General features: G+C 41.6%; 1 protein-coding gene across 3 annotated transcripts in view; it reads right to left on the bottom strand.

The window, feature by feature from the left end:
• Nucleotides 1–3791: 3791 nt before the first annotated feature.
• The window catches only part of HS6ST2 (heparan sulfate 6-O-sulfotransferase 2), a 313630-nt gene continuing 293058 nt past the window's right edge, over nucleotides 3792–24363 (bottom strand). For all 3 annotated transcript variants that reach the window (XM_084870249.1, XM_084870250.1, XM_084870251.1), the window contains one exon: nucleotides 3792–6800. In XM_084870249.1, the coding sequence (XP_084726375.1) occupies nucleotides 5903–6800 (898 nt within the window). In that variant the 3' untranslated portion in view covers nucleotides 3792–5902. The remainder of the gene's footprint in view (nucleotides 6801–24363) is intronic.

Here is a 24363-nt window from a genome sequence, read left to right as displayed (position 1 = left end):
CAATACTAATAACAATAACTATCATCATAATACTATCAAACACATATAAGGCTTATTCTGTGTCAAGTACTGTTCCAAGTGCTTTACAAATATGAACTCATTTAATTCTCACAACATCCCTCTGAAGTTGGAACTATTATTTTCTTCATTTATAGGTGAAGAAACTAAGGCATGGAGAGATTAGTGACTTCCCTAAGGTCACAAAACTAGTAAGTGGTGAGATTGGGATTCAAACCTGGCAATATGGATCCAGGGCCTTCACTTGCAACCTATAACATCAGCAGTACTCAGTTTGGGGGCTTAGGGCAAACTATCCATTATGTTCCAGTTTTACAGGAAAACCATGATATACTTTTGAACTTTTTAAAAAAAATTGGAAATTGAGTAACAATGACAACAACATGGTTTCATTTTTGCTATCAACATGATGTGTGTGTGTGAGAGAGAGGTAGAGAGAGAGAGAGAGAGAGAGATGGGTACTAGGAGGAATATTATATTTGAATGTGCATAAGATAAGGGAGTCTGGAAGAAATCACATAATTACACTCATTATTTTGGGATAATGAGAGTTGTGTAGATAATTTCACTTTTTACTTTACATACTTCTATGTTTTAAATTTTTAGAAGCATGTGATAAAAAACACACTGAAAAATTAATTAAGCTTTTAACTATACTCTGTGACACACCATTTGGTTTAGACGTCCATAATCCTGAGAGAAAAGATCAGATTCTTCCTTGTTCTCAAGCCTAATGCACTGACTTTCATGTAATATACACCGAGTGGCCAGATTATTATGATCTCTGAATGCATAATAATCTGGCCATTCAGTGTATATCCTATATAATAAAAGGCTAATCTGCAAATTGTCCCCTTGACCAGGAGTTCGACCAGCAGGCATGCTGGCCAACTGTCCATGTCCCCCTCTCTCTGGCCAGGCTGGCTGGACCCCACCCATGCAGGAATTCATGCACCAGGCCTATAATATATACAACTGAGTGGCCAGATTATTATGCATTCAGAGATCATAATAATCTGGCCACTCAGTGTATATTTAGTAAATGTTGTGGTTTTGGGAAGTATGTTGTTTGAATCACACCTCTGTATTCTCTCAGACTCTGGGATCATTATAAATTCTGCAAAGATTTCACTGTTTAGGAAGTTTTAATTGGCTCTCCAACTCAAAAGTTGACCAAATTTTTTTTTTCTTTCCAGGGCAAGAAAGTAAACATTTTAGGCTTTTCAAGTCATAAGATCTCTGTTGCAACTACTTTTGCCTCTGTAGTGTGAGAATAGCCAGAGGAAATATGTAAAGAATGTGCATGACTGAGTTCCAAAAAATTTATTTACAAAAGCAGGTGGAGGGCTGCATTTGGCCCAGGTCCATATTTTTTGAACCCCTGCTCTAGCTACTCAGAACAGTGAATCTTGTACTGAAAAACAACTGATTTGCTTTGACAACAATATACTATTCTCAGGCAGTTTCAAGGGTTTTAAACATTTGTGAAGGTCTGATTGATATATTATAAATTTACTTTAGAATTGTTAAGGTGTTGATCTAATTAGGATTACCTTATCCCACAATCCCATGAGGTTACATTTGGACTCAGAATGTAATCTTGTTAGATGATTTACAAATATTTGTTTTTTGTTTGTTTGCATAGTTTGATCCTTAGTAAAACTGATAGAAATTCCTCCTTAAGACAGGGCAATAAATCTGTGGGTTGCACGTCACATCACCCTGGACTACCCTGTTGGTCTCTTCTGTGTTTCAGGCATGGGAAAATTGTAATTGTCTCAAACCTGTCATGTGATTTTGTTTCTTTACACCACCACCCATGGAAGGAAATCATCTCTGTGCGTGTACAGATTTTGTAGACTTCCCATCCCTCCAAGATAGCCCTGCTCTTATTTGGTTATAACTCCTATGGAGAATCCTAAGTCCTTAGATACTGGGCTAATGAATTAATTATTCATTATAGCTCCCCTCTGGGCTACCTCAGTAGCCAATTTCCTTAATAGCCAACCCTGAACTTGTGATCTGAAGCATAGTACAGGTCTTCTACCTGTTCCCACTTCAGTAATAGAGCCCAGATCTCCAAGGCTGCCCTCTTCAAGGGAAAAAGTCTTTATTTTCTAAATATTGTATATTTCTGTTCACCATTCCTCCAAAAAGGTTGTGGGACCCTTATACAATCAGGACCATTGATCACTCAATTATTACTCAACTAGAAGCCTGATGCACAAAGATTCGTGCAAGAATGGGCCTTCCTTCCCCTGGCTGCCAGCACCACCTTCGCTCCAGCTGGAGCTGCCTTTCTGCCTTCACTCCATCCTGGAGCCACCTTTCCACCTTTCCACACTACCCAGACGCTCAGAGCTGCTGGGGGTGGAGGGGTACAGAACGCCTGCTTCCCTCCCCACCCCGGGCCACTCAGCACACATATGCAAATTAACTCACCATCTTTGTTTGGTTAATTTGCATACTCACTGCCAATTGGCTGGTGGGCATAGTGAAGGTACAACCAATTTGCATCTTTTTCTTTTATTAGTGTAGATCAGTGTTTCCCAAACTTCTCTCATGATGAGAATCACCTGGTGGAGTTGTTAAACTACAGATTCCTGAATCCCACCTAAGAAGTGCTAAACTAGAATTTTGGGGAACTTATAGGTAAAATTGTCTTAGAGCACTAGTTAAGTATACAGTTTTACCTGTATGTTCCCAAAAATTCTAGTTTAGCACTTCTTAGGTGGGATTCAGGAATCTGTGGTTTAACAACTCCACCAGGTGATTCTCATCATGAGAGAAGTTTGGGAAACACTGGTGTAGATAAACAGCTGATGGGCACAATTTTCTAAGTATAAATAGTTTACATGCTGAATATAGTTAAATCTCCCTTCAATCCCATGGAAATAATACCTAACTTCTTTTTTGAAAAGGGCAAGGACAAACAATCCCCATCTATAATTTTTACCATAAGTTTGAAGAAAAATGTACATTGGCTATTATTAGAGTACCTTGTGTTCCATAAGTTTAAAAATCAACACTTTATTGCTTACTTTTAACCTTTCTCCTGAGGACACAGGGGATAGATAAGAAATAAGAAGTGCTATTTTTCCTTCCTGCATGTTCTAAGACATGCACATATCTAGTTTAATGAATTTTAAATTCAAACATGCATTCATTTGCATAGTATAATGGGTTGAATGTGCCCCCTCCCCGAATTTCATCTGTTGAAACCCTAATCCCAATGTGGTGGTGTATGTAGGGCTTTTGGGAGGTAATTAGGTCATGACTGTGGAGACCTCATAGATGGGATTAGTCCCCTTATAAAAAGAGGCCAGATAGCTAGTTAGCTGTTTCTGCCATGTGAGGAAACAGCAAGATGGCATTTTGCAAGGGATAAAGGGATCCTTACCAGAACCTGACCATGTTGGCACCTCGATCTCAGACTTTCAGCCTATAGAACTGTGGGAAATAAGTTTATGTTATTAAGCCACCCAGTTTAGGGTATTTTGTTATAGAAGTCTGAGCTGACTAAAATATGATAGTAAACCTTGTCTTTCGTGAACAACTCTGTTTTACTCAAAAGAGGAAAGAGTGTGGATTCGCAGAGGAAAGTGACCAAAGTAAAGGGCATTTAGATTAGAATGGATCATCTCATTTCCATGTGAGGTGGCCAAAAGGAAAAAGAGGAAGTTCCTTGAGAAAAGAGAATTCTGTCTGTGACATCATAATGTCTAGAGGCTACATACCTCAACTATAAAAAAGAAATTACTCAGAGTCTGCAATTTAAACTTTATTTAATACCTACTGTTAAATTACACAAAATTAGTGAATGGTTTGTAAAGCTACACCATTTGGACAGATGTTTACAGTTGAAATCATAATGCTGACAAAAAAGTATATTTATAACATACCCTATATACAATAATCAATACAGACAGAAAAAAAATGCACTTAATCTCTGCAAACCATGCACACCACAGCAACAACACAAAATGATTTTCTGAAACAAGCTTTTCCACTGGCTCAGGCTTCATCTTACTTTCTAACAGTAACTATCAGTTTTCAAAGCAAACATTATCAATTAAAATGAAACAAATTTGAAATACCACAGTGATCTACAGAGTCTTTATTTTAAAAACACAATGTACACAAAATAGTTTCACTCTAAAATACTTTGACTTGAAGGTATGTTTTATTTTCTCAAACTCTTCAGTTTTTCTGTTCTTAGAATTCCCAGGACTACAATACTGTCAGATAAAGCAAAATTTAGGAATTTTGGCACAAGCTCAGAGTCAAGAAAATTTATTTTCAACTCAAATACTCAACTTCTTGTACAGCTTGTGGCCATATTATTACAGATGAAACTAGATCATGCAAATGAGCAGATTGTACAAGATGGGTCTATGGTCACACTTCTAAGCATGGCCCTTCTGAAAACAAATGCCACTTCCAGTTGCCTTGTTTGATCAACAGCAAGGGGGTTAGTTTAAGTTCTTACAAAAGTACAACAAAATCTGTAAAATGCTTCATAGAACAGTGGGTTATGTACTCCCTGCTCAATTCATAATCAATACCCTAAAGTACTTATTTGTAGACTAACTTTCCTCAACTTATATGCTGATACTTAACTTCATGGCAGAACACTGTCTCCTTTGGTTCTTTCTTAAAGCAAAACCTGGTAGAGGGTTAACCTCAAAGAATCAAGGTACAGCATTTGGTGTTATTGAAAAACTGGCTATCTAATGCTTAGTCTACCATTGTTTTTCTTGTGTAATTGTCTACTATCTGTCAACACAAAAAAGAAATAATGGGCTAAAAATAGCCAGCCCAAATGGAAACATTACAATTAAAATGTACAAAAGTAAATAACAATTCACTCACATTCAGGTTCAATTCTATTTGATCAAGAATAACTTCAGCAATATTTTTAGACACATTATCCTATTCAAGAACTTCTTGATAAGGACTCCACTACACAAATATTGATAAGACAATTCTATAGAAAATCCTGACTTTTATCCAGGATTATATATCACAATAAATTCAGCAACACACCATTTAAATGACAAAGGAAGATTCTATAAATGGGTTAGTTTGGAATGAGCACAACTCAGAAGCCTTAAAATGAATGAGAAGCAGCGCCAAAAGATTCCAGAATTGTTGACATTACAGTGCCCAGAAAGTTATCTGGAAATTAGGTCTTTACATTGGTATTCCATTTACAATAAAAAGTGTCTTGTTAATATGAGATACACCCTGTTTAAAACCTTTGAGAGTAGAAGGTAGAAAAAGTTTTAAATTTTAAACATTTCTTACATAACAAGATAGTGTCCTGTTCTACTTGAAAAGCCAATACTTTTACATACAACTACCCATGTTTGGGAGAGAAATTTTTCATTTTGCACATTTTGGTAAAATGTAGAAAATGAAAGGTTGTGTGTTTAATTTTAGGCTTTTAATGTTTATATTTATGCTAACCCCTGAAAAAATGCTTCTAAGACTGAGTTTTAATAGCGTACCATAAATAATTTAAAGTCCATTTTTTAAGCGATAAGTTGTCACATTTTGTTTTCATTTTGTCTTTATAACAAATTTAAGAACTTCTTACAATAGCTAAAGAGCAATTTCTCTTGATTCTGGTTTGTCTTTTGGATTGTGTAAATACTCCAACAAACCAAAAATAAGTGGGGGGACAATTTAATTACATATTGAATATTTTTCTACCCACACACAGTATAACATTTAATTGAAAGGCAACTGTAAAGGCAACATCTTAACTCTTACTAGCTTCCAAATTGAAGGAAGCAAGATGTGTTTGGACACTCTTCTTTTCAGATATGCCATATTTTTACTGGTGCTTTGGGATGAGTGAGCAAAAGACTTTGTGAGCCATTTAACGCCATTTCTCTACACTGCCTATGTAGTCATTAGTGCCATTGCTGGTGTTGCTATCGCTCTGATCTTGGCCTGGGTCCTGCTTCGGGCTTTCCCGGTTCTCTTTCTGGATTGAATTCTGACTTGAATTCTGAGTCAGATTCTGAAGCAGATTCTGAATCAGATTCTGAGTCACGTTCTGATTTGCATTCACATTTGGGCTCTGACTCTGATTCTGACTCGGATTCTGGCTCTGGCCCTGACCCTGGCTCTGGAAATGGGTCTGAAGGAACCTTCCCTTCAGGAATTTGCGTTGTTCCTGACGCTTCCGCCTAGCATCTTGATGATCTTTCTGCCTCATAAACTGATACCTTTGCAGAAAGAGATCTTTCGCAAAGCTGTACAATTCCATATCCAGAAAATTCAGTCCCTCAATTCGCTTTTGGGTTTCCTCACTGATTTCTACACTAGAGGCCCTAGTGGTATTATATTGGGTAAACGGCGAAATGAAGTTCATGTTGAAGGTTTTCTCAAACAGATATTGGGTCTTCCGCTGAAACTCAGTTAGGCCGAAGAATGCCATGTGCTTCAGATTCGATTTGGCACTTTCCAGGAGGACCTTGTTTCTTTGCTTTTCTGGCATGACAGAGAGGTTGTAGCAGCCTACGAGGGTCAGGTCAGAGAGCATGCGCACCTGGCGGTTGTTGGCCAGATTATAGGGACAGTCCATGAACTCTTTCAGAGGGCAGCCAGACCAGTCATCACCAGTGTAGCAGCTGGGTAGCTCTTCGGAGGTTGGGGGCCTTCCATCACAGACATGCAGCGATGCTTTCCATGTCGCCCCTCTCTGGACATGCCTCCATTCACTCAAGTACCGCGACACTGGGTCTCGGAGGATGGTGATATAGTGGAAATTCCTATGGAAAAAGCACAAAGACCAACAGTCAAGGATATGGGTGACATAGTGGCCTCAGGGAGGTGTATGGCATATGTGATGTTCACTGGCTGGTAAGGAAGGCAAAAGGGGAATGATGGAGAATTGGTGGCATTTGCCCTGTGAACTGTGCTGTAGTCTCCTCTCTTGAGTTTCACTAGCCTGTTCAAGAAAGCTAATTCTTTCAACTAATTAGCTGGTATCAAAAGTTTAGGCCTAGGACATCAGTTTTGTCATGCTTCACTTGCTCTCTGTTTCTCTCTCCAAACAATGACAAAATCCTTTCAGTGGCCCCATTTGCTAAGTAGGCAACCATTTTATTTCAAAACACTACCGGCAAACTCCCATTAAATAATCATGAAATGGAGACTCAGTGGAAGTGATTTTATTGAAGTGTTATGGAATTGATAAGTGAATATAAATTCTAATCTTTCTTGCTAAATACACAAAAGCTTTTTTTTTCTCAATATCCAATATAATCAGAAAATCATCTCATTTTTAAAAATATTTTTATTGATTTCAGAGAGAAAGGGAAAGGGAGAAAGGGATAGAAACATCACCAATGATGAGAACCATTGATTGTCAGCTTCCTGCACGACCCCTACTGGGGATTGAGCCCACAACCTGAGCATGTGCCCTTGACCAGAATTAAACTTGAGATCCTTTAGTCTGCAGGCCAACACTCTATCCACTGAGGCAAACTGGCTAGGGCTTAATCAGAATATCTTATTTTTTTCTTTATTGATTTATCCCCCTTTTTGCCCCCTTCCCCCCCACTCATACCCTCATCCCCCTGGTGTCTGTGTCCATTTGTTAGGCATACATGCATGCATACAAGTCCTTTGGGTGAGAATATCTTATTTAAAAACAAAACCTCACTGAAAGATTGTCTGATATATCTTTGATTTTGGTTGTATAAACATCATGGCTTATACATCATGGAAGTGGAATGCATAGATAGGCAAAGCAGCCCAGGGCCTCCAGAAATAAACATTGTGACTAATTACTGACTGAAATAAACATGGTATCTGCCAATGGCATATATGCAAGCTACTACCTTGGTTTCAGTCTTCACTCAGATGATACTTTTCCCAATAGGAAAATTAACTCTGTAGGTATCAAAATGCTCCCTTTCTTTACCCACTGAAAGGACAACTCGATGTCAGCAAGAGCAGAGGCTTAGCTGTGTGATTCTCTTCACTTTAAAGCTGAAAACTGATAAAATTCTTTGTTCAAATAACAAACATTAAAACCACACACACACACACACACACACACACACACACACACCTTCAAAAACATTAAGCCTATATGTGATCAGGTATGCTCAAGGGGAGAAACAACAAGGGGGTGGGCTTTTAATAAGAAATTAATTTCCACCCTAGCCGGTTTGGTTCTGTGGATAGAGCTTCTGTCTACGGACTGAAGGGTTCTGGGTTTGATTCCAACCAGGGGCACATGCCCGTATTGTAGACTCGATCCTTAGTGGGGGGCATGCAGGAGGCAGCCGATCGGTGATTCTCTCTCATCATTGATGTTTCTATCTCTCTATCCCTCTCCCTTCTTATCTGAAATCAATAAAGAAATATATTAAAATAAATTTCCACTCAGGTGCAATGCATAAAAGAAGAGGTGATGGGAGGGCATATTGTGGGAGGAAAACAAAAATAAACACTGAATATTAGCATTTAGTTCCTTAAAAAAGCCTGGGGAATGGCTTACAGCTTTTTTGAAATTTATTCATTCCCATGTGAAAGGCTGGTGGCTCTGCACACATGCACAAGGAGCCAAAAGGAACCAACTCCATCACCCAACTAACTAAACCTGGGAAACGTTTCTTCCTAGTCTTGGCTTTTGAGCAACTCGGGCACCCTGGGAGCTATGCTGTAGGCATGGGAGGTTGGTTGTGGGAGTGCACTGACCACCAGAGAGCAGCTCCCACATTGAGTGTTTCCTCTACCTGATATTACCTTCCTTTGACTGGAAAATTCTACTCATCTTTCAAGTCCCAGTCGAAGTACTATATTTCTTCTGAGAAGAATTACTGCAACCCTTGCTGCCAGCCATCACCTCTTCCCTGTGTCACATAGCACTTCCACACTTAGCCTGTACTGGAACACTTTTGATACTAAATTGCAGTTACTTGTTTGTATTTCTGCTTAAACTATGTTTTCTAGGACAGGGGCTCTGTGCCATCTTATTTATAAAAACCCTGGGTCTGTTACATCCTCAATAACCAAGAGACTCAAGCAACCAGAAGTCACAGAAGTCAGTGCTGGGTTGACGTGGTGACCCACCACTGACTGCTGAGGGGGCTGTGAACCAGGCCCGAAGAGAGGCATAAAGAGAGAAGCAGGGTCTGATCTGTAACCTCTGTGGCAGCTGTTGATCAGCACTTGCCTTTTTCTTTCTGGGCCTGGTCAGCAGCTGCACCTCCATTTCTCTCCAGGCCTTTACTGGGGCTGCTGATCAGCCCTGCCTTTCTGATCAGGCCCTGTTAATAAGCCCAGAGATGCTGACTGGCATAGAAACCATCCAATCAGAACCAAATCTGGGTGAACTGTGAGGAACTAATGGCTGCTTAGGAAGTGGAGCTTTTGATGCTGACTGGTGTAAAAACTGACCAATCAGAACCAAATCTGGGTCAACTATGAGGAGCCAATGGCTGCCTAGGAAATGGAGCTTTTGTCGCTGACTGGCATAGAAACCAACCAATCAGAACCAAATTGGCCTGCAGAGGAGGGCAATTGGGGGCAAGATCAGGCCTGCAGGGGAGGGCAGTTGGGGGTGAGATCAGGCCAGCAGGGGAGGGCAATTAGGGGTGATCGGGCAGGCAGAGGTAGTTAGGGGCAATCAGGCCAGCAGGGAAGGGCAGTTGGATGCAAGATCAGGCCAGCAGGGTAGGGAAGTTGGGGTGATCAAGCAGGCAGGGGAGGACAGTTGCAGTGATTGAGCTGGCAGAGGAGCAGTTAGGTGTTAATCAGGCAGGCAGGGGAGTGGTTAGGGGGTGATCAGGCATGCAGGCAGGTGAGCAGTTAAGAGCCAGCAGTCCTGGATTGTGAGAGGGATGTCTGACTGCTGGTTTAGGTCCCACCCCACAGTTGCACATCCTCCAAGGGGTCCAAGATTGGAGAGGGTGCAGGTGGGACTAAGAGACCCCCTCATGCACAAATTTCATGCACTGAGCCTTTAGTAAAGTATAAGAACAATTGTATGTCAAAATTTAGATAATGTAGGTAAAATGGACAAGTTATTAGAACATTCAAGTTATCTAAACTAATTCTAGAATGCCCCTTGACCAGGTGGCCTCACTGGGAGCAGTTAGGTGTTGATAAGGCTGGCAGGGGAGTGGTTAGGTGGTGATCAGGCTGGCAGTCCCACAGGGATTGGGACTAAACCGGCAGTCACACATCCCCCAAGGGGTCCCAGATTGGAGAGGGTGCAGGTTAGGCTCATGTATATGCCCCCCCGACCCCCGTTCACAAATTTCATGCACTGTGCCTCTAGTCCTTCTATAACTCTCACACTATCCATTCCACCTTTGTACCTTGGCCTTTACACCTGGTACAAAGCAGAATCTCAGTAACTCCTTCAATTGCTTATTTAATTTACTGTTCTGGAAGAATTGGAAACTAAGAAGGATATGCCTGATCATATAAAAACTTTGGCAAATCTTCTAAGTGCCTTGCAAAAATTGCAGAAAAAATTTTTTAATCACTTTCAATGTTTTTCTAGAATAAACAAGCATGAACACAGAAGCATCTGGGAGTGAAGATGAAGAGGCGGCCAAGACCACCTTCACATATTCTCACTGCTTTTCCTAGGACCTGACTTAGTGGCTGCCACTAAAATTCATGTCAGTGAAGACACACTGTTAATTAATGGCAGTTCTTGTTCCCAAGCAGCCTTTAACAACAAAGGACTTCCTCCTTCCACTCCAAGATTTGGTATTCATTCATTCATTCATTCATTCAGTACATAGTTATCAAGCCTTTATGTTAAGCGTTAGGAGATAACTTAGTGACAATTAGTATGATCATTTGGGAAAAAATGAAATTTATGAAGTTCAGTGACATATTTGGATTAATCTTTCAACCTGCTTTTCCAGGCATGCATTATAATGGGGGCTGTTGGGTGTTTTGAACCACCATAGTGGAGTCACCTTCATGCTTAGCTGACAGTCCTTCCCTAGTATGTTTTCCTGATTTAAGCCTACAGTGACATCTTCTGGTAAATTCTAGAGTGCACCCCAGTTCCAGTCTGAAGTGCTCCTTTCTAACAACTCTCCCTTACCTTTCAGAGCAGATTAATCACAACCAACAGGGTTAGTGTCAGGAACAGAGATTTCTAAGTACCATTCCCACATGGAGAGAGAGAGAAGACACCACAGAAAGGCAGAGACAGACATTCCAAGAGTCTTCATGTTCTGGATGTATGACTCCTTTCACTCTCAGGTCCCTAGTGCCTGCAATAGATGAGCACAGACCAATGTGGGCAGCCTCAGTCTCTACACTGTAGGGAATATCATGGCAGCAAGAGGAATTAAAGGACCCTCCACATAGGCATGCATGCAGGTGTGCATGCAAACACACTTCCCTGTGATAATAGCCACCCTACATTCAGATGGCAATAGATCTGGAGATTCAGTGATTGCCAATGGCCCACTTCCTCCAGGGAAAACAGGCCCAGAGGCACAGCTTGCCATAACTGGAAACACTTAATGCTACTTGAAAAATAATCTCATAAATTAAAAGGAAGATCTGCTAAAGGGCAGGTCTCCAGGATTGTCCAGTGGCCTCCAGAGTTGCATAATGTGTTGGTACTGAGAAGGCAGGTAAGAATAAAATCTGGGAGGTTTAGCTGGGCAAAGGATCCAGGATGCCAATTCCTCAGAGTGAAGAGTTGTTAAGGGAACATTAGCGAAGCGGTCTTCCCACCCACAGCAAATAATGATATGCAAGCCCAACCTTATGGGAATATATTGGGAATCAAATAGGCTCAGGGACATGGGTGGCACTTTTCCACTGGTTAGTTCAGTTTAAGCACCTAATGTGTGCCTGGCATTGAGACAGGCATGGGGGACAACGACAAGAGTAAGAGGTGGGAACCTAAGCAGAATATCTATATATATAAAAGCCTAGCAACCATTACAACCAGAACGACCAGTTAACCAGTTGCTATGATGCACACTGACCATCACAGGACAGACGCTCAATGCAGGAGCTGCACCCTGGTGGTCAGTGTGCTCCCACAGCCAACCTCCCATGCCCTCCCTCCTGCCCAGCTGGCTGGCCAACCTCCTGCCCAGCCAGCTTGCACCCCACCCAATTGGCTCTGATGGGGTAGCCTGGTGGCCAACTTCCTGAGATCCCTCCCCAGCTGGCCTCCCAATAGGCCTCAATCACCAGCCAGGCCGACGGATCCCACCTGTGCATGAATTCATGCACCAGGCCTCTAGTTTCAATATAATGTTAGAGCAAGTACAAGGCACAAAGAATACAACTTGCAATGATTTTTAGCATAAACTGATGAAAGAAGAAGAGTTTGTGTAACTTATTTTGAAAAACAAGTAAGAATTAGATGAGGCAAGAAGAGAGAAATGGAGTATGAGACAAAAAGATCAGCATGAGCAAAGGTACAGATATATAAACTACCATGTTGTGTGTGGAAGAAGTGCATTAAAAAATCATATTGGGAATTCCAAGATGGTGGCAGGAATTGAGGGTGAAGAAGTAGCAATAAACCTGGTTGTGGAAGGCCTCAGATGCCATATTTAAAAAATTAGCCTTTTGTGGGTGACAGGGAGGCTCTTAAAAGGTTTTAAGCAGGGAAGTGTCATGATGAGATCCGTGTTTTAGAACGATCACTATGTATGGTGTGTGAAGATGGAATTAGAGAAATTAACTTAGGTTACTGTAGAAAACAAGACCAAGAAAGGGAGGCAGACTAGAAAAATATTTGAAAGGTAGAACTAACAAGACTTGTGACAAAATGAAGGTGAAAGGAAGGAGAAGGGATTAATGATGCTTCCCAGATATCTTGAAAAATGTCTGAAGTGCCTGCAGAACATTTAAAAAGAGAGTTGAATGGACGGATCTAGTACTCAGAGAGTGATATGAGCTTAAAATAATGATGTGTTGTCTGCAAGATGTGGTAGTTTCAGGATGTGAGGACTTGTTTAGGAATCTTTCTTTCTTTCCTTCCTTTTTCTTCCCTCCCTCCCTCTTCCCTCCCTCCCTCCCTCCCTCCCTCCCTCCCTCCCTCCCTCCCTCCCTCCTTTCCTTCCTTCCTTCTTCCCTCCCTCCCTCCCTCTCTCCCTCCCACCCTTCCTCCCTCTCTCTTTCTTTCTTTATTTCTTTCTTAATCCTCACCCAAGTATATTTTTCCCATTGATTTTTAGAGAGAGAGACAGAGAGAGAGAGACATCGATGTGAGAGAGACACAGACAAATCCACCAGTTGCCTCCCACACGCGCCAACCCAGATATGTTTAGGAGTGAGCCTGCAACCCAGGTATGTTCCCTTGACCAAGAATCGAACCCACAATCCTTCAGTGCATGGGCCAACGCTCTAACCACTGACCACCATCCGTCAGGGCTAGAGACTGGTTTTTAATTCCACACATATTGCTCCAGATATTTAAAAGAAAACATGTAATACCCAGAGGTTTTTCTTCTTTATGCTAAATATGGTTCTCAACTATTCTCTACCCAGTTTCTAGGGCCCTTTCTGTCCTCTTCTTTGCCTGTGAATATATCCCACTTTATTGCAATATGCCCTCTGGGCATAGTCTGACAAATAACACATAGGGACAGTATAACCTCCCTCTCACTCTTGACACCATTTTTCTAAATGTGGCCTCATATCACATTGGCCTTGTTAGCAGACATGCCATACCACTGACACACAGTCAACTAAATTATTTCATTCATTTACACATATGTCATTTTGAAACCCAAACTACCTTATCCTAGTCTAATGCCGTTTATGTATGGTCCCATTTCATTTTTTTAGAATAAGTCTAAGCCTGTCAAAATGTATCCGGATTTTGACTGTACCCCACAATAACATCACCATATCTTGTCATTCCTTTTGGCAATGTCCATATCCAGGCACTAATCAAAACAAAACAAGATGCAGGTGCAAGCAGGTCTGGGGTAGTTGCTGGAAATCTCCTTTCAGATTGACATAACCCCAAAGGTTGTTGCTGAATGGATTGATTTCATTTTAAATCAGTGAGCCAAGTTCAGTCACAAGAAAATCACACTCAGTCTGTTTCATTTAGTAGTATTTGGATGGGAATATCTTGTGACTAAACGTGTTATTTAATTTAGATGACCAGGAATCACATCTTTAAATTGGAGACATGACTCCCAATCAGTTACCTGGGTTAATGGCCATTGTTTTTTTTTTTTTTTTTTTTTTTTTTTTTTACTCTGTATGGCTTTGCAGGCAGAGCACAGTGAAATGAGCTATCCTGCACAAGTCTAGGCCAACTTCTTCCTGTCATTGATAAGTAACTGAGGAAACAGCAGCAACCAATGAAAGAGTTGTCCCAGCAAGAAACCTAGGGGACACCCTGCCTCCTCTGTCTTGCCCATCACTAACATATGAACTTTCCCCCAAGTCCTGTTGACTCTAATTAAAAAACAAAACAAAACATTTTTATTGATTTCAGAGAGGAAGAGAGGGAGAGAGAAAGAGATAGAAGCATCAACGATGAGAATTATTGATTGGCTGCTCCTGCACACCCCTCTACTGGGCATTAAGCTTGTAACTCAGGCATGTGCCCTGACTAGGAATTGAACCATGACCTACTGGTTCATAGGTCGACCTCAACCACTGAGCCACGCTGGCCAAACCTGACTCTAGTTCTTTAATAGCTTTTCAGTCCATCCTTTCCAATGCCCGGTGTCACACCCTCATCACTTCTTTACTGGATCACTATAGCAGCATTCTGGTCCACCTCCCCACTTCCAGTGTCACATTCATTTCACACACCCCTATAGCATACATCTGACCTGTCATTTCCTAGTTAAGACCTCTCAATGGCTCCATATCATCTATGACATGAAGTCTAAGCTCCTCCCCATGGGACCTGGCAACCACCTTTCTCTCCCTTGTTTCTATCATACATTTTCCTCCTTTTCCTGTGTGATTTTACATCTCCCTCCCCTCCTCTGAATCCCAGGCATTTGGCAATATCTGGAGACATTTGCTTGTCACAACTGGGGGCAGATGCTACTGGCATCTAGTAGGTCGAGTGTCAGAATGCTGCTAAACATGTGACAATGCACAAAGAATTATCCAACCAGATATCAATAGTGTCAAGGTTGAGAAGCTCTGCTCAATATTCTATGCCCCAGGTATGTAAAAGTAATGTTAATTTTCCAAATTGGTCACAGGCAATGATTCTACAGGTCTCTTCCCTTTGCATATGGAGGGCCCACTCTTTGATAGTTTATATCTGTAATTTTGGAGGTTATCTGGAAAAGCCCTTAGAACTCAACTCAAAGATTGACTCTTCCTTGAAACCTTCCTTGGCAGAATTCACTGCCATGATATTCCTCTGTTCCCACTGCACTGGTATTCTCCCATTGTAGCATTTATCACAATGTGCTGAGGTTCTGTAGCAATTGGTCTGCATCTCCCATTGTACTATGAGCTCTGGGAGGACAGGGACCAGGTATCATTTATCAACATTATCTCCTCTGAACCAAGCACAATGTTTGGCATCAAATAAGTGATTAATAAAAGATTGTTGAATGAAAGTCTGCAGCAGAGCTTAGGATCAACTAGGAAAATACATACATTTTTCTTTGATAAGGAAAAGCCACTAGATGTCAGTATTAAATAACAGATATACCATTTTATGTCTGTGATGGAATATTTTAAAGAGATCTAGCTATAAAGGACATCTGGTAATATTTAACAGCTTCCCCTGATTTTCTGTGCAGTATCTCACTATTTAAGAAGGCTGGGGAATTTAAGAATATTAAATGTAAGGAAATGGACAAAAACAAGAACCATATATTTTTTTTTTTACAGATTATCCTGCAATGAGTATCTGAGTACTAAGTCATGCAATCCTAGACTTTCAGAACAAGAAGGAACCTTTGAGATAACAAAACACTTAGGTCAAACCCTTATCTTTTGAGGTGAGGAACTCAGGGTCCTGAGAGAGGCAAGAATTTGCCCACAAGTCACAAGTGGCAAGTAGCCTCTGGGAATCAGTCTAAGTGCAAGGAATATTGCTGGGCTGAAGGCCTGTATTTTGATAGATTCTGTCTTTGTGTTTGTTAATTACCTAGGACAGAAAATAAACCAAGCCTGAAAGACCTCACTAATCCTCATGAAGGGAAAATATTAGGTTCTTGAGAGACAGCACTTCCTTATACCAATTGCATATCTAGGAGCTGGGGGCACTTGTGCCTAACACACATTAACTCCCAACAATACTGTGAATTAGATAATATCACTCCCATTTCAAAGGATGAAGAAACTGAGACTTGGGGAATGAATAGACTCAGGGCCATGCTACAAGTAGGGGTACTTAAACTTGAACCTAGTTCTCTCTGACTCCAGAACATGTATTTTTCCCATTCCAGTCTTGGGACACAAACCTATTAGTTCTGCCTCTACAGACAAACTACAGAAGTGGTTCTCAAATTGTGGTCCCAGACCAGCAGCCATCAGCATCACTTGTAAACTTGTGAGAAATGCATATTCTTGAATCCATTAACTGAAGCAGAAACTAGGGGGTTGAGCCTGGCATCCTGTTTTAATAATCCCATCAGGAAATTCTGATGCATATGCATGGCCAAGTTTGAGAACCACTGTCCCACACATGTGGCCTCAGAGATCAAAAGTCTCTCAGAGATTCCAGGGAATACCCAGAGTGTGGGTAAACCGAATTTGCTCCCAAGAGCAAGTCTGAGCTCCTCACTGTACTCCTTAGACAAGCTCTATGGATGCCCATTTCTGTCCAGGGAACTTTGCCTGAGAAAAGTTATGAGGATCATGCTGGAACACTTACTTTAAGGCCACTGGTTAAAGAAAGGCTACAGTAAGATTTTTCTTGTGCTACTCAAAGGGGAATAAGTATCAAAGCCTTTTTTTTTTTTAATGGAAGAAGGCCAGCAAAACTATACCACTTAAGGTCATAGGAGTGATCAATGAAAAGTTAATTTAAGAAAGGGAACAAATTTGTAGCCCAAATCAATAGGAATAAAGATTTTATTATATCTGTAGCTTAGTTGTTTTGTGTTGGATTTTTTAAGTTCAACCTTTGCACATGTTGTTTTTGGATCAAGGGTGAGTGGTAGAAAAATAAGAACTGTGGTCGGTTGTCATAAGTCTCCAAACAGTAGGAGTTCTGCATGACATTGAGTCATTAATGCTGAAGGTCTGGTCTCCTTCCTCGATTAATGATGTCTGAACCAACCACATGGAACCTCCACTGCATGTAAATGACTTGGTCAAATCAAGGAATATGAATTTCAGATCAAACAACATTAATATATGTGCACAGAATAAATAAAAGCACATGTAAGTAAATCAAAAGGAAATATTCCTCTGGTGGGAATGGATCCTTCAAGCCCTGGAGTTGCCACTTTAACTGCTGCTCTTGTGTGACTCAAATACTGGCAGTCCTCAAAGAAGAGTTCCATAAGCATTGTGATCAGCAGAGGCAGCAGTCTTGTAAAAGAAGTGTAGGACTTTGAGAGGGGACTATTTTGAAATGGGTGGATACTCACTGCATGTATTGTTTTTTGGTACATTTGTCAACAGTCTTGTGGCTTAGTCATGCTTTATCTAGTCATGCTTTATCTAGTCATGCTTTATCTAAGCTATCACCTTCCCATAGAATGGGTTGCTTAGAGCAGCAGCATCCATGATTTGATTTGATTGTCTTTACAACACTAGGAAAACCCAAGTGATCTGGACCCTGAACCTCTCCCTTTCCTCCTCAAGTTGATGTTATGGTCAGGATCTCTTGGTCAACCCAAGAGATGTGAGGAGAAGGACCAACTCTTTGGAGCCCACTGATCTATAAGAGAAACAAAATTTTCACTGGAATGGGTTGCCTACAGTCCTTAGCAAGATATAATCATTTCAGGATATAAAACCAAGTTGGAAGAGGCTACAGGTCTTGTACACACCAAACAAGTTATTCAGTTCTTCTTGCAGATAGTTTTTGCTATTCTTTTTTAAAAATATATTTTATTGACTCTTTACAGAGAGGAAGGGAGAGTGACAGAGAGCTAGAAACATCGATGACAGAGAAACATCAATTAGCTGCCTCTTGCACACCCCCTACTGGAGATGTGCTCACAACCAAGGTACATACCCTTGACCGGAATTGAACCTGGGACCTTTAAGTCAGCAGGCTGATGCTCTATCCACTGAGCCAAACCGGTTTCGGCTTTTTGATATTCTTTACACCTCACCCAAAGGAATAGTTTTGTGTTTATAAGCTAATAACTTTATTAACAGCTTAGTTAATTGATTTTCCCCCTCTAACCTATCTTGTGTATTGTGGGGGGACAGTAAACAGAGCACAAATGTGTTTACATTAAACAAAAGGACATTTTTCTATTCCATTCTTTTTTTCTTTCTCTTACAAAGTAGGAAAAATATGTTTTCTTCTTCCTTGAAAAGGAAGCAGGATTTCTAATGTCTGTAAATTCAAACCTAATGTGGAATTCTTCACATAATAAGTCCTGGTGATATTTACTTCTTTTGAAATAAATCTAGCTCTCTTCCTTCCCAAAGCCCAGTAGGCTCCAAAGTACATAAATCTAGTATGGACTTTTGCAAACAGTGAAAAAGCCGATTTCTTCAACAAGATGTGAAATTCCAAGTTTTATGACCCGTAGTTATCAGGCTTTATCCAGAGTTCATTCAATTGCTTGGTGGCATGAAAAGTTTTGCAGCTTACAATGCCTCCTGAATTTTTTTGCATTCTGAAATTATTTTGTGAGTCTCGGTTCATTAATACTCAGTGTGCTTTTTGAGGTGGAAAGAACTTCTACAGAAATCCCCCTTGGGTGTGTAGATAAGGAAGTTAGGGCCCCATGAAGGGAGGCTTGGGAAATGTCTAAGTGCCACCACAGGAAAGTACGCCCAGTTCCCTCAGCTCCCTAGCAGGCCAGAAATGGCCTGAGGCACAGGCAAGCCTCGAATGGTGGCTGCCAAGCCCCCCAGGGCCACCCAAGGCTCAGGTAACCAGGGGTGGCCAAGGCTTGCTCTGCTGGCAGCAGACCTGTGATGGGGGTGTTGCCTTTCCCTGATCGCTGGGTTGCCTCCCACCCCTGAGTGCTACCAGACTATGAGAGGGGGCAGGCCGGGCTGAGGGACCCCCCCCTCCAGTGTATGAATTCTCATGCACCAGGCCTCTAATGTGTGTGTGTACCCCCAAAAATATATATACACTTTGAATAATTATTAATTCCAATGTGTTAAGGACAGAAAACATCAATTCAACTATCAGCTGTTAAGTGCATGTGTGGGTGTGTGTACACAAACACACATATACATACTTAGGTCTGTTTTGGGATATAACAATAAATACCAGTTACTATTATTGTTGTTGCTGTTTAAACAGATAATGGTATTTAGCTATAATACTTTATTTAACCATCTAAAACCACAGCTAGTGAATGTCTGTCAGGTCTGCGTAACTGCTGAACACAACTCTTGCCCACTGAGCTGGCTGATGCTCTATTTGGTTTTTGGATCCTCATTACCAGGCACATCTGAGCCTCCAGAGTGTGTGTGCTTGCTGTGCACAGCCCAAGGGCACAACTAGTCTGGTCAGAGTAGACATTTAAAGTAGGATGTAGTTGAATATGCCAAATTGTGAAAAAAGTGGCTGATTCTGTGGTTTTGGTGTACCCATGAGAGAGCCTTAGGAATGGGATCTGGGCACATCAGTGCTGGGGCCAGCAGAGGGATGCAGTTGGCAACCATTTTAGCTTAAGCTTCACATTCCACAGACGAGGAAACCAGATAACCGGCTCCCTTGCCATCTGCAGACTGTGAGAAATCCAGAGACACATGGAATCATTTCTTTAGGGACCTCCACAAAGACAAGGAATCAGGTAACAGGGCTTTTTCATATGGTAGGCAGTCAATAAATATCATTTAAGGTAATTCTGAGCAGGCTGTAGCCGGTTGCACTCATTCACTTGGGCCTGCTGTCTGGGAAGCAGGCACCTTGAGTGCACTTGGGAGAAATCGTTAGAAGAAAACTAGTCAAGATAAATGCCTGCTCTCAGCATTGTGCTATTTTCCAGAACAGCACAGGGGAAATGTTATCCCCTAAATGAAGGCTGCCTTTCTTGAGTCTCGGGTTGATTTTAATGAGCTCTAATACTGTTTTAAGGTGATGAGAGAGATGAAGTGAAAGCCCTGGTTTTTGTGTGGAAAGCAGACCTTGTTAATCACTTAAACTGTAAGGAATTGTAACCATTCAGGATTTCAAGGGCTGGCAGGGCTGTGCCTCCTTTCCCCTGGGAGAGATTTTTTTCTGCAGATACTGAGGCTGCAAAAGGTACACATACTGGGTAACAAGGTTATGCTGTATGTGTGTGGAAATAAGCATTATACTGTATACAGTACCAGGTACAGCGTGTTTCTTTACAGTGATAAGTTTGTGAATGGAAATAAACCTCACTCATCCCCCACCCAATCTCTCTACCTAAAAAAACAAAACAAAAACAATCAGATGTCACATTTGAGTGAGTATAGGAAAGGTCACCAAAGACAAGAGGATCCTGCTTGTGCAGAAGGAATTATTTTGAAGGGTCTGTTAGCGCTAAAAGCATACAAGAATTCTGCAACTTCTGCGTGTCAGAGGTTACTTTTCAAGGCATAGATAAAAGACTCTGGCTGCCTGTGTTTAACATTTAAGGCAAAAAAGAGAACCTATCCTGAAATCAGTTCATTTGCAGTGGGAAGTTTAGGGGGCCAAGCACCCCTCCAGCTCCTCCCCAGTCAAGAGTGCTCCCCCAGGTTGCAAGTGAATATCACACTGTAATGTCTTGAGTCCTAGAGAAAAAAGGTATTTTTGTTCCTGTCCAAAATGTGCCAGTGTGGGCAAGCTTACAGGACGTGAAACCAGACAGCTATGTATTTTGTGAAATATGTCACGGTTCCATTTGGTTGGTGAACGCATAAACATCTCACGATTTTTGACAGAGTGTAAATTCCTTTTTTAATGGCATTTTATAAGCACCTTCTTGTGCAGAATGGGACTCTCTGTTACTGAGGAGGGGTGTGGCCATCCTATAGTCACAGTGAGGAGCAGTTCAGTGAGCAAGAAGCCTGAGAGTACTCCATAGCTCCCTCCATGCATAGGCTGAGCTCATGGCTGCTCTCTAGATGGTGGAGAGCCATGTTCTAGGTGTGTAAGCTGTCCCACCTGCTGATACACAAAGCCTCTGTGAAGGGAACTGATGGGAGCCAGACAACAGATGCATATTTTATAGGGTAGCAGGGCTGGCAGGCCCTTTGGAAGTCAATTGGTCCAATCCCTTTACCAAGGAGCACACCGATGCCCAGAAATGAATGATAAGGGCTTTTCTGGGGTCACATGGCCTGTTCTTGGCAGAGTCATGAACCAAAACCCACGGTGTAACTCCTTCCCCAGGTTTCAGAATATCATGCTGGTTTTGCTCAGTGGATAGAGCCCCGGCCTTCAGACCAAACGGCTCTGGGTTCAATTCCAGTCAAGGGCATGTACCTTAATTGCAGACTCCTCCCCTTCCCAGGCCCTAATAAGGGCACATGTAGGAGGCAACCAATCGATGTTTCCCTCACATCGGTTTCCCTCTATCTTTCCCTCTCTCTTCCACTCTCCCTAAAAATCAATGAAAAAAGTGTCCTCACGTGAGGCTTAACAAAACAAAACAAAAGAATATCATGCTCAAGGTGACTGACAATCATCAGCTTCAGGAAAATGGAACCCCCCTGTTTAGTAGAAGCTCCCTTATTCTCCAGTGCAAGATTCGAAAGCCATAAAGAAGGACTAAAAGTCAATGCTCCCACTGACAGAGATATCTGACTGATTTTCTAACCTAAGGCAAATGCTAGAGTGTGGCACCACCCTCGGACTCTTCCATTAATCATTCCCTTTGAAGATGTCAGTGGGGAGTCAGATTCACTTACATGCCACATGAACCACCTACAGAGATTTGCCTCCTGGCTTGGCTTTTCTCTATGCAATTGAGGTTAATTCTCCGAGATAGTGACTCGCAGCAAGTTGGATTTAAAGCCACAGATGATTACTCTAAATGACATCCCCCTTCCCACAATGGTTTTTCAGAAAGGTCATCTGAAGAAAATCCATTGATATCAGTGCCTGGGAGAAGGAAGGAGGAGGGAGGGAGAAAAATAGGGAAGGGAGGCAAGCCAGGTGAATAACAATCAGAAGTTTCATGAGAAAAGGTGAATGGCTCACTATTCTTATTTCTTTTAAAAAATATATATTTTATTGATTTTTTACAGAGAGGAAGAGAGAGGGATAGAGAGTTAGAAACATCGATGAGAGAGAATCATTGATCAGCTGCCTCCTGCACACTCCCTACTGGGGATGTGCCCTCAATCAATGTACGTGCCCTTGACTGGAATCGTACCTGGGACCTTTCAGTCTGCAGGCTGATGCTCTATCCACTGAGCCAAACCGGTTTCTGCTCTTATTGCTTTAGTTTCCTACACACTCCCTTAAAGTACATAGGACAACACACAGAATTACCGTTTTTCAGAAGAGGAACTTGATTGAGCCTCAAAGGAAGTGATTTGCCCAAGGATACACAACTAGTCAGCAGTGGCTTTAGGACGAGAACCCAAGTCTCCTAACTCCCAATTCAGTGTTTTCCTCACTATCCTTTGTTGTACATGACCATAAATAGCATTTTGTCTTTTAAACCAGGCTGTACATTTCTAAAAGTCAAGATGACTAGGCACATCTCCTATCTCTCAGCACAGGCCCAGCACTTGATGGGATTGCAGACTGGTGGGTCAGTTGACTGAATGTGTACCATGAAGCCTTGAATTGTCCAGGATGGCCCTTTCTGCTTCTCCCACTATACATCATCAGCTCCTCTTCCCAGCTCATTCACCATTAATCAGAGCCTGGGTGCATTATTCTGCAAGTCACACAGCCCCCTTATTGCCAACATTACATTTTCTCTGGCTTCCTACAGTTCCTCGGGCCACAATTTTGGAATTCCCCAGTCAGAAGAGACTGTTGTAGGCGAAATACCACCTGACAGGGTGAAGAAGGTCCCTTTACCTCAAACATTTCTCCACTGATATGTCATGCTTAGTTAATATTTATTTTTTTCCTTCATTTTGGCCAGAAGATATTGTCCTTCAACTTTCTCTATCCCCTGTCCTAGGCCTTTTGCTTTATCCCTGCTGGACTCTCTCAGCTTAGGCTACTCAAAATATTAGCTCTAGAAGGAACAGAGATTAGAAAAATTCTTTTCATCAAGGTGTCATGTACTTAGCAACACCATAAGGATTTCCATTTTGCAGAGGCATCCCGCTGAGGAGCAATGCTGTGCCCTCTGCACTTAGAGAGAATTTCTGGCAGCAGCAAGGCAAATACTATGAAGTCAGAGGCCTTCCTGAAATCACAGCCTGTAAGTGACTGGTCATTGCATTCAGCTGAAAGGCTGCTTCAATAGTCACATTCAGGAAGCCTGTCCCTTTCTGCTTGAACAAAGCACAGCAATTTAAAATGAGGACATTTGGTGACAGTTTTGATCAAACCTCTTTTCCTTTTCAGAATCATGAATCAGTCATGAACACACTAAGTGAAAACAAGATTTATCTCCTTAGATGTACTTTTGAAGTCCTGTTGTTCCCCTTCCCTACCTCTTTCCATTTAACGTTCAAGAGTCAAAGTGTGAATAGAAATATGTGTGGGGAGAATACATCAACCTTCACCTTCTGTGTGGTGGGGAGAATGTGTTGACAGTTGAAATATGGGCAGATACATTTTGGAGTGGCTGGTGTTGCTGCATTTCATTGTACCAAGCAAACATCTGGTGATGAATGATTCACCTTTGAGGCTCTTAAATGTGAAATATTTATATTTCTAATTTCCTTTTCAAGGGTTAAAGATCTATGATTCCAAACCTTCTTGAAGGGACAACACCCTCTTTGTCCTCTTCTAAAAATGTATCTATGGTAATTTTTTTTTTAGCAAGGCACATTTTTTTTTCCTCTCTCATTAGATCCTCATATGCCTGTGAAACAAATAGGCCCAATCCATTTCATAGGTGCAGATATTAGTGCACAGAGAGGTGAAAGATCACACAGCTCATAAGTCATCAAGTTACATAAGTCTGAAACCCATGTCTAGACATTCAGACTCATTCTGCTACCCTGTGACACTTGGCTCATTTATTTGAGAATGAAAGGCATTTAGCATGAAACAGTTCAGAGCTTTCCGCAAGACCCTAAAATAGGACCTGCAACCAGGGCCAGCCTGTGGGGTGGCATGGTTTTCAGGGGTGCTGGGAGCACAGCCCCTCC

This window comes from Pipistrellus hanaki (genome assembly GCF_964339955.1).
Source record: "Pipistrellus hanaki genome assembly, chromosome: X".
NCBI classification, from domain to species: Eukaryota; Metazoa; Chordata; class Mammalia; order Chiroptera; family Vespertilionidae; genus Pipistrellus; species Pipistrellus hanaki.
The sequence above is the reverse complement of the archived record's forward strand: the minus strand, read 5'-3'. Positions and strand labels throughout refer to the sequence as shown.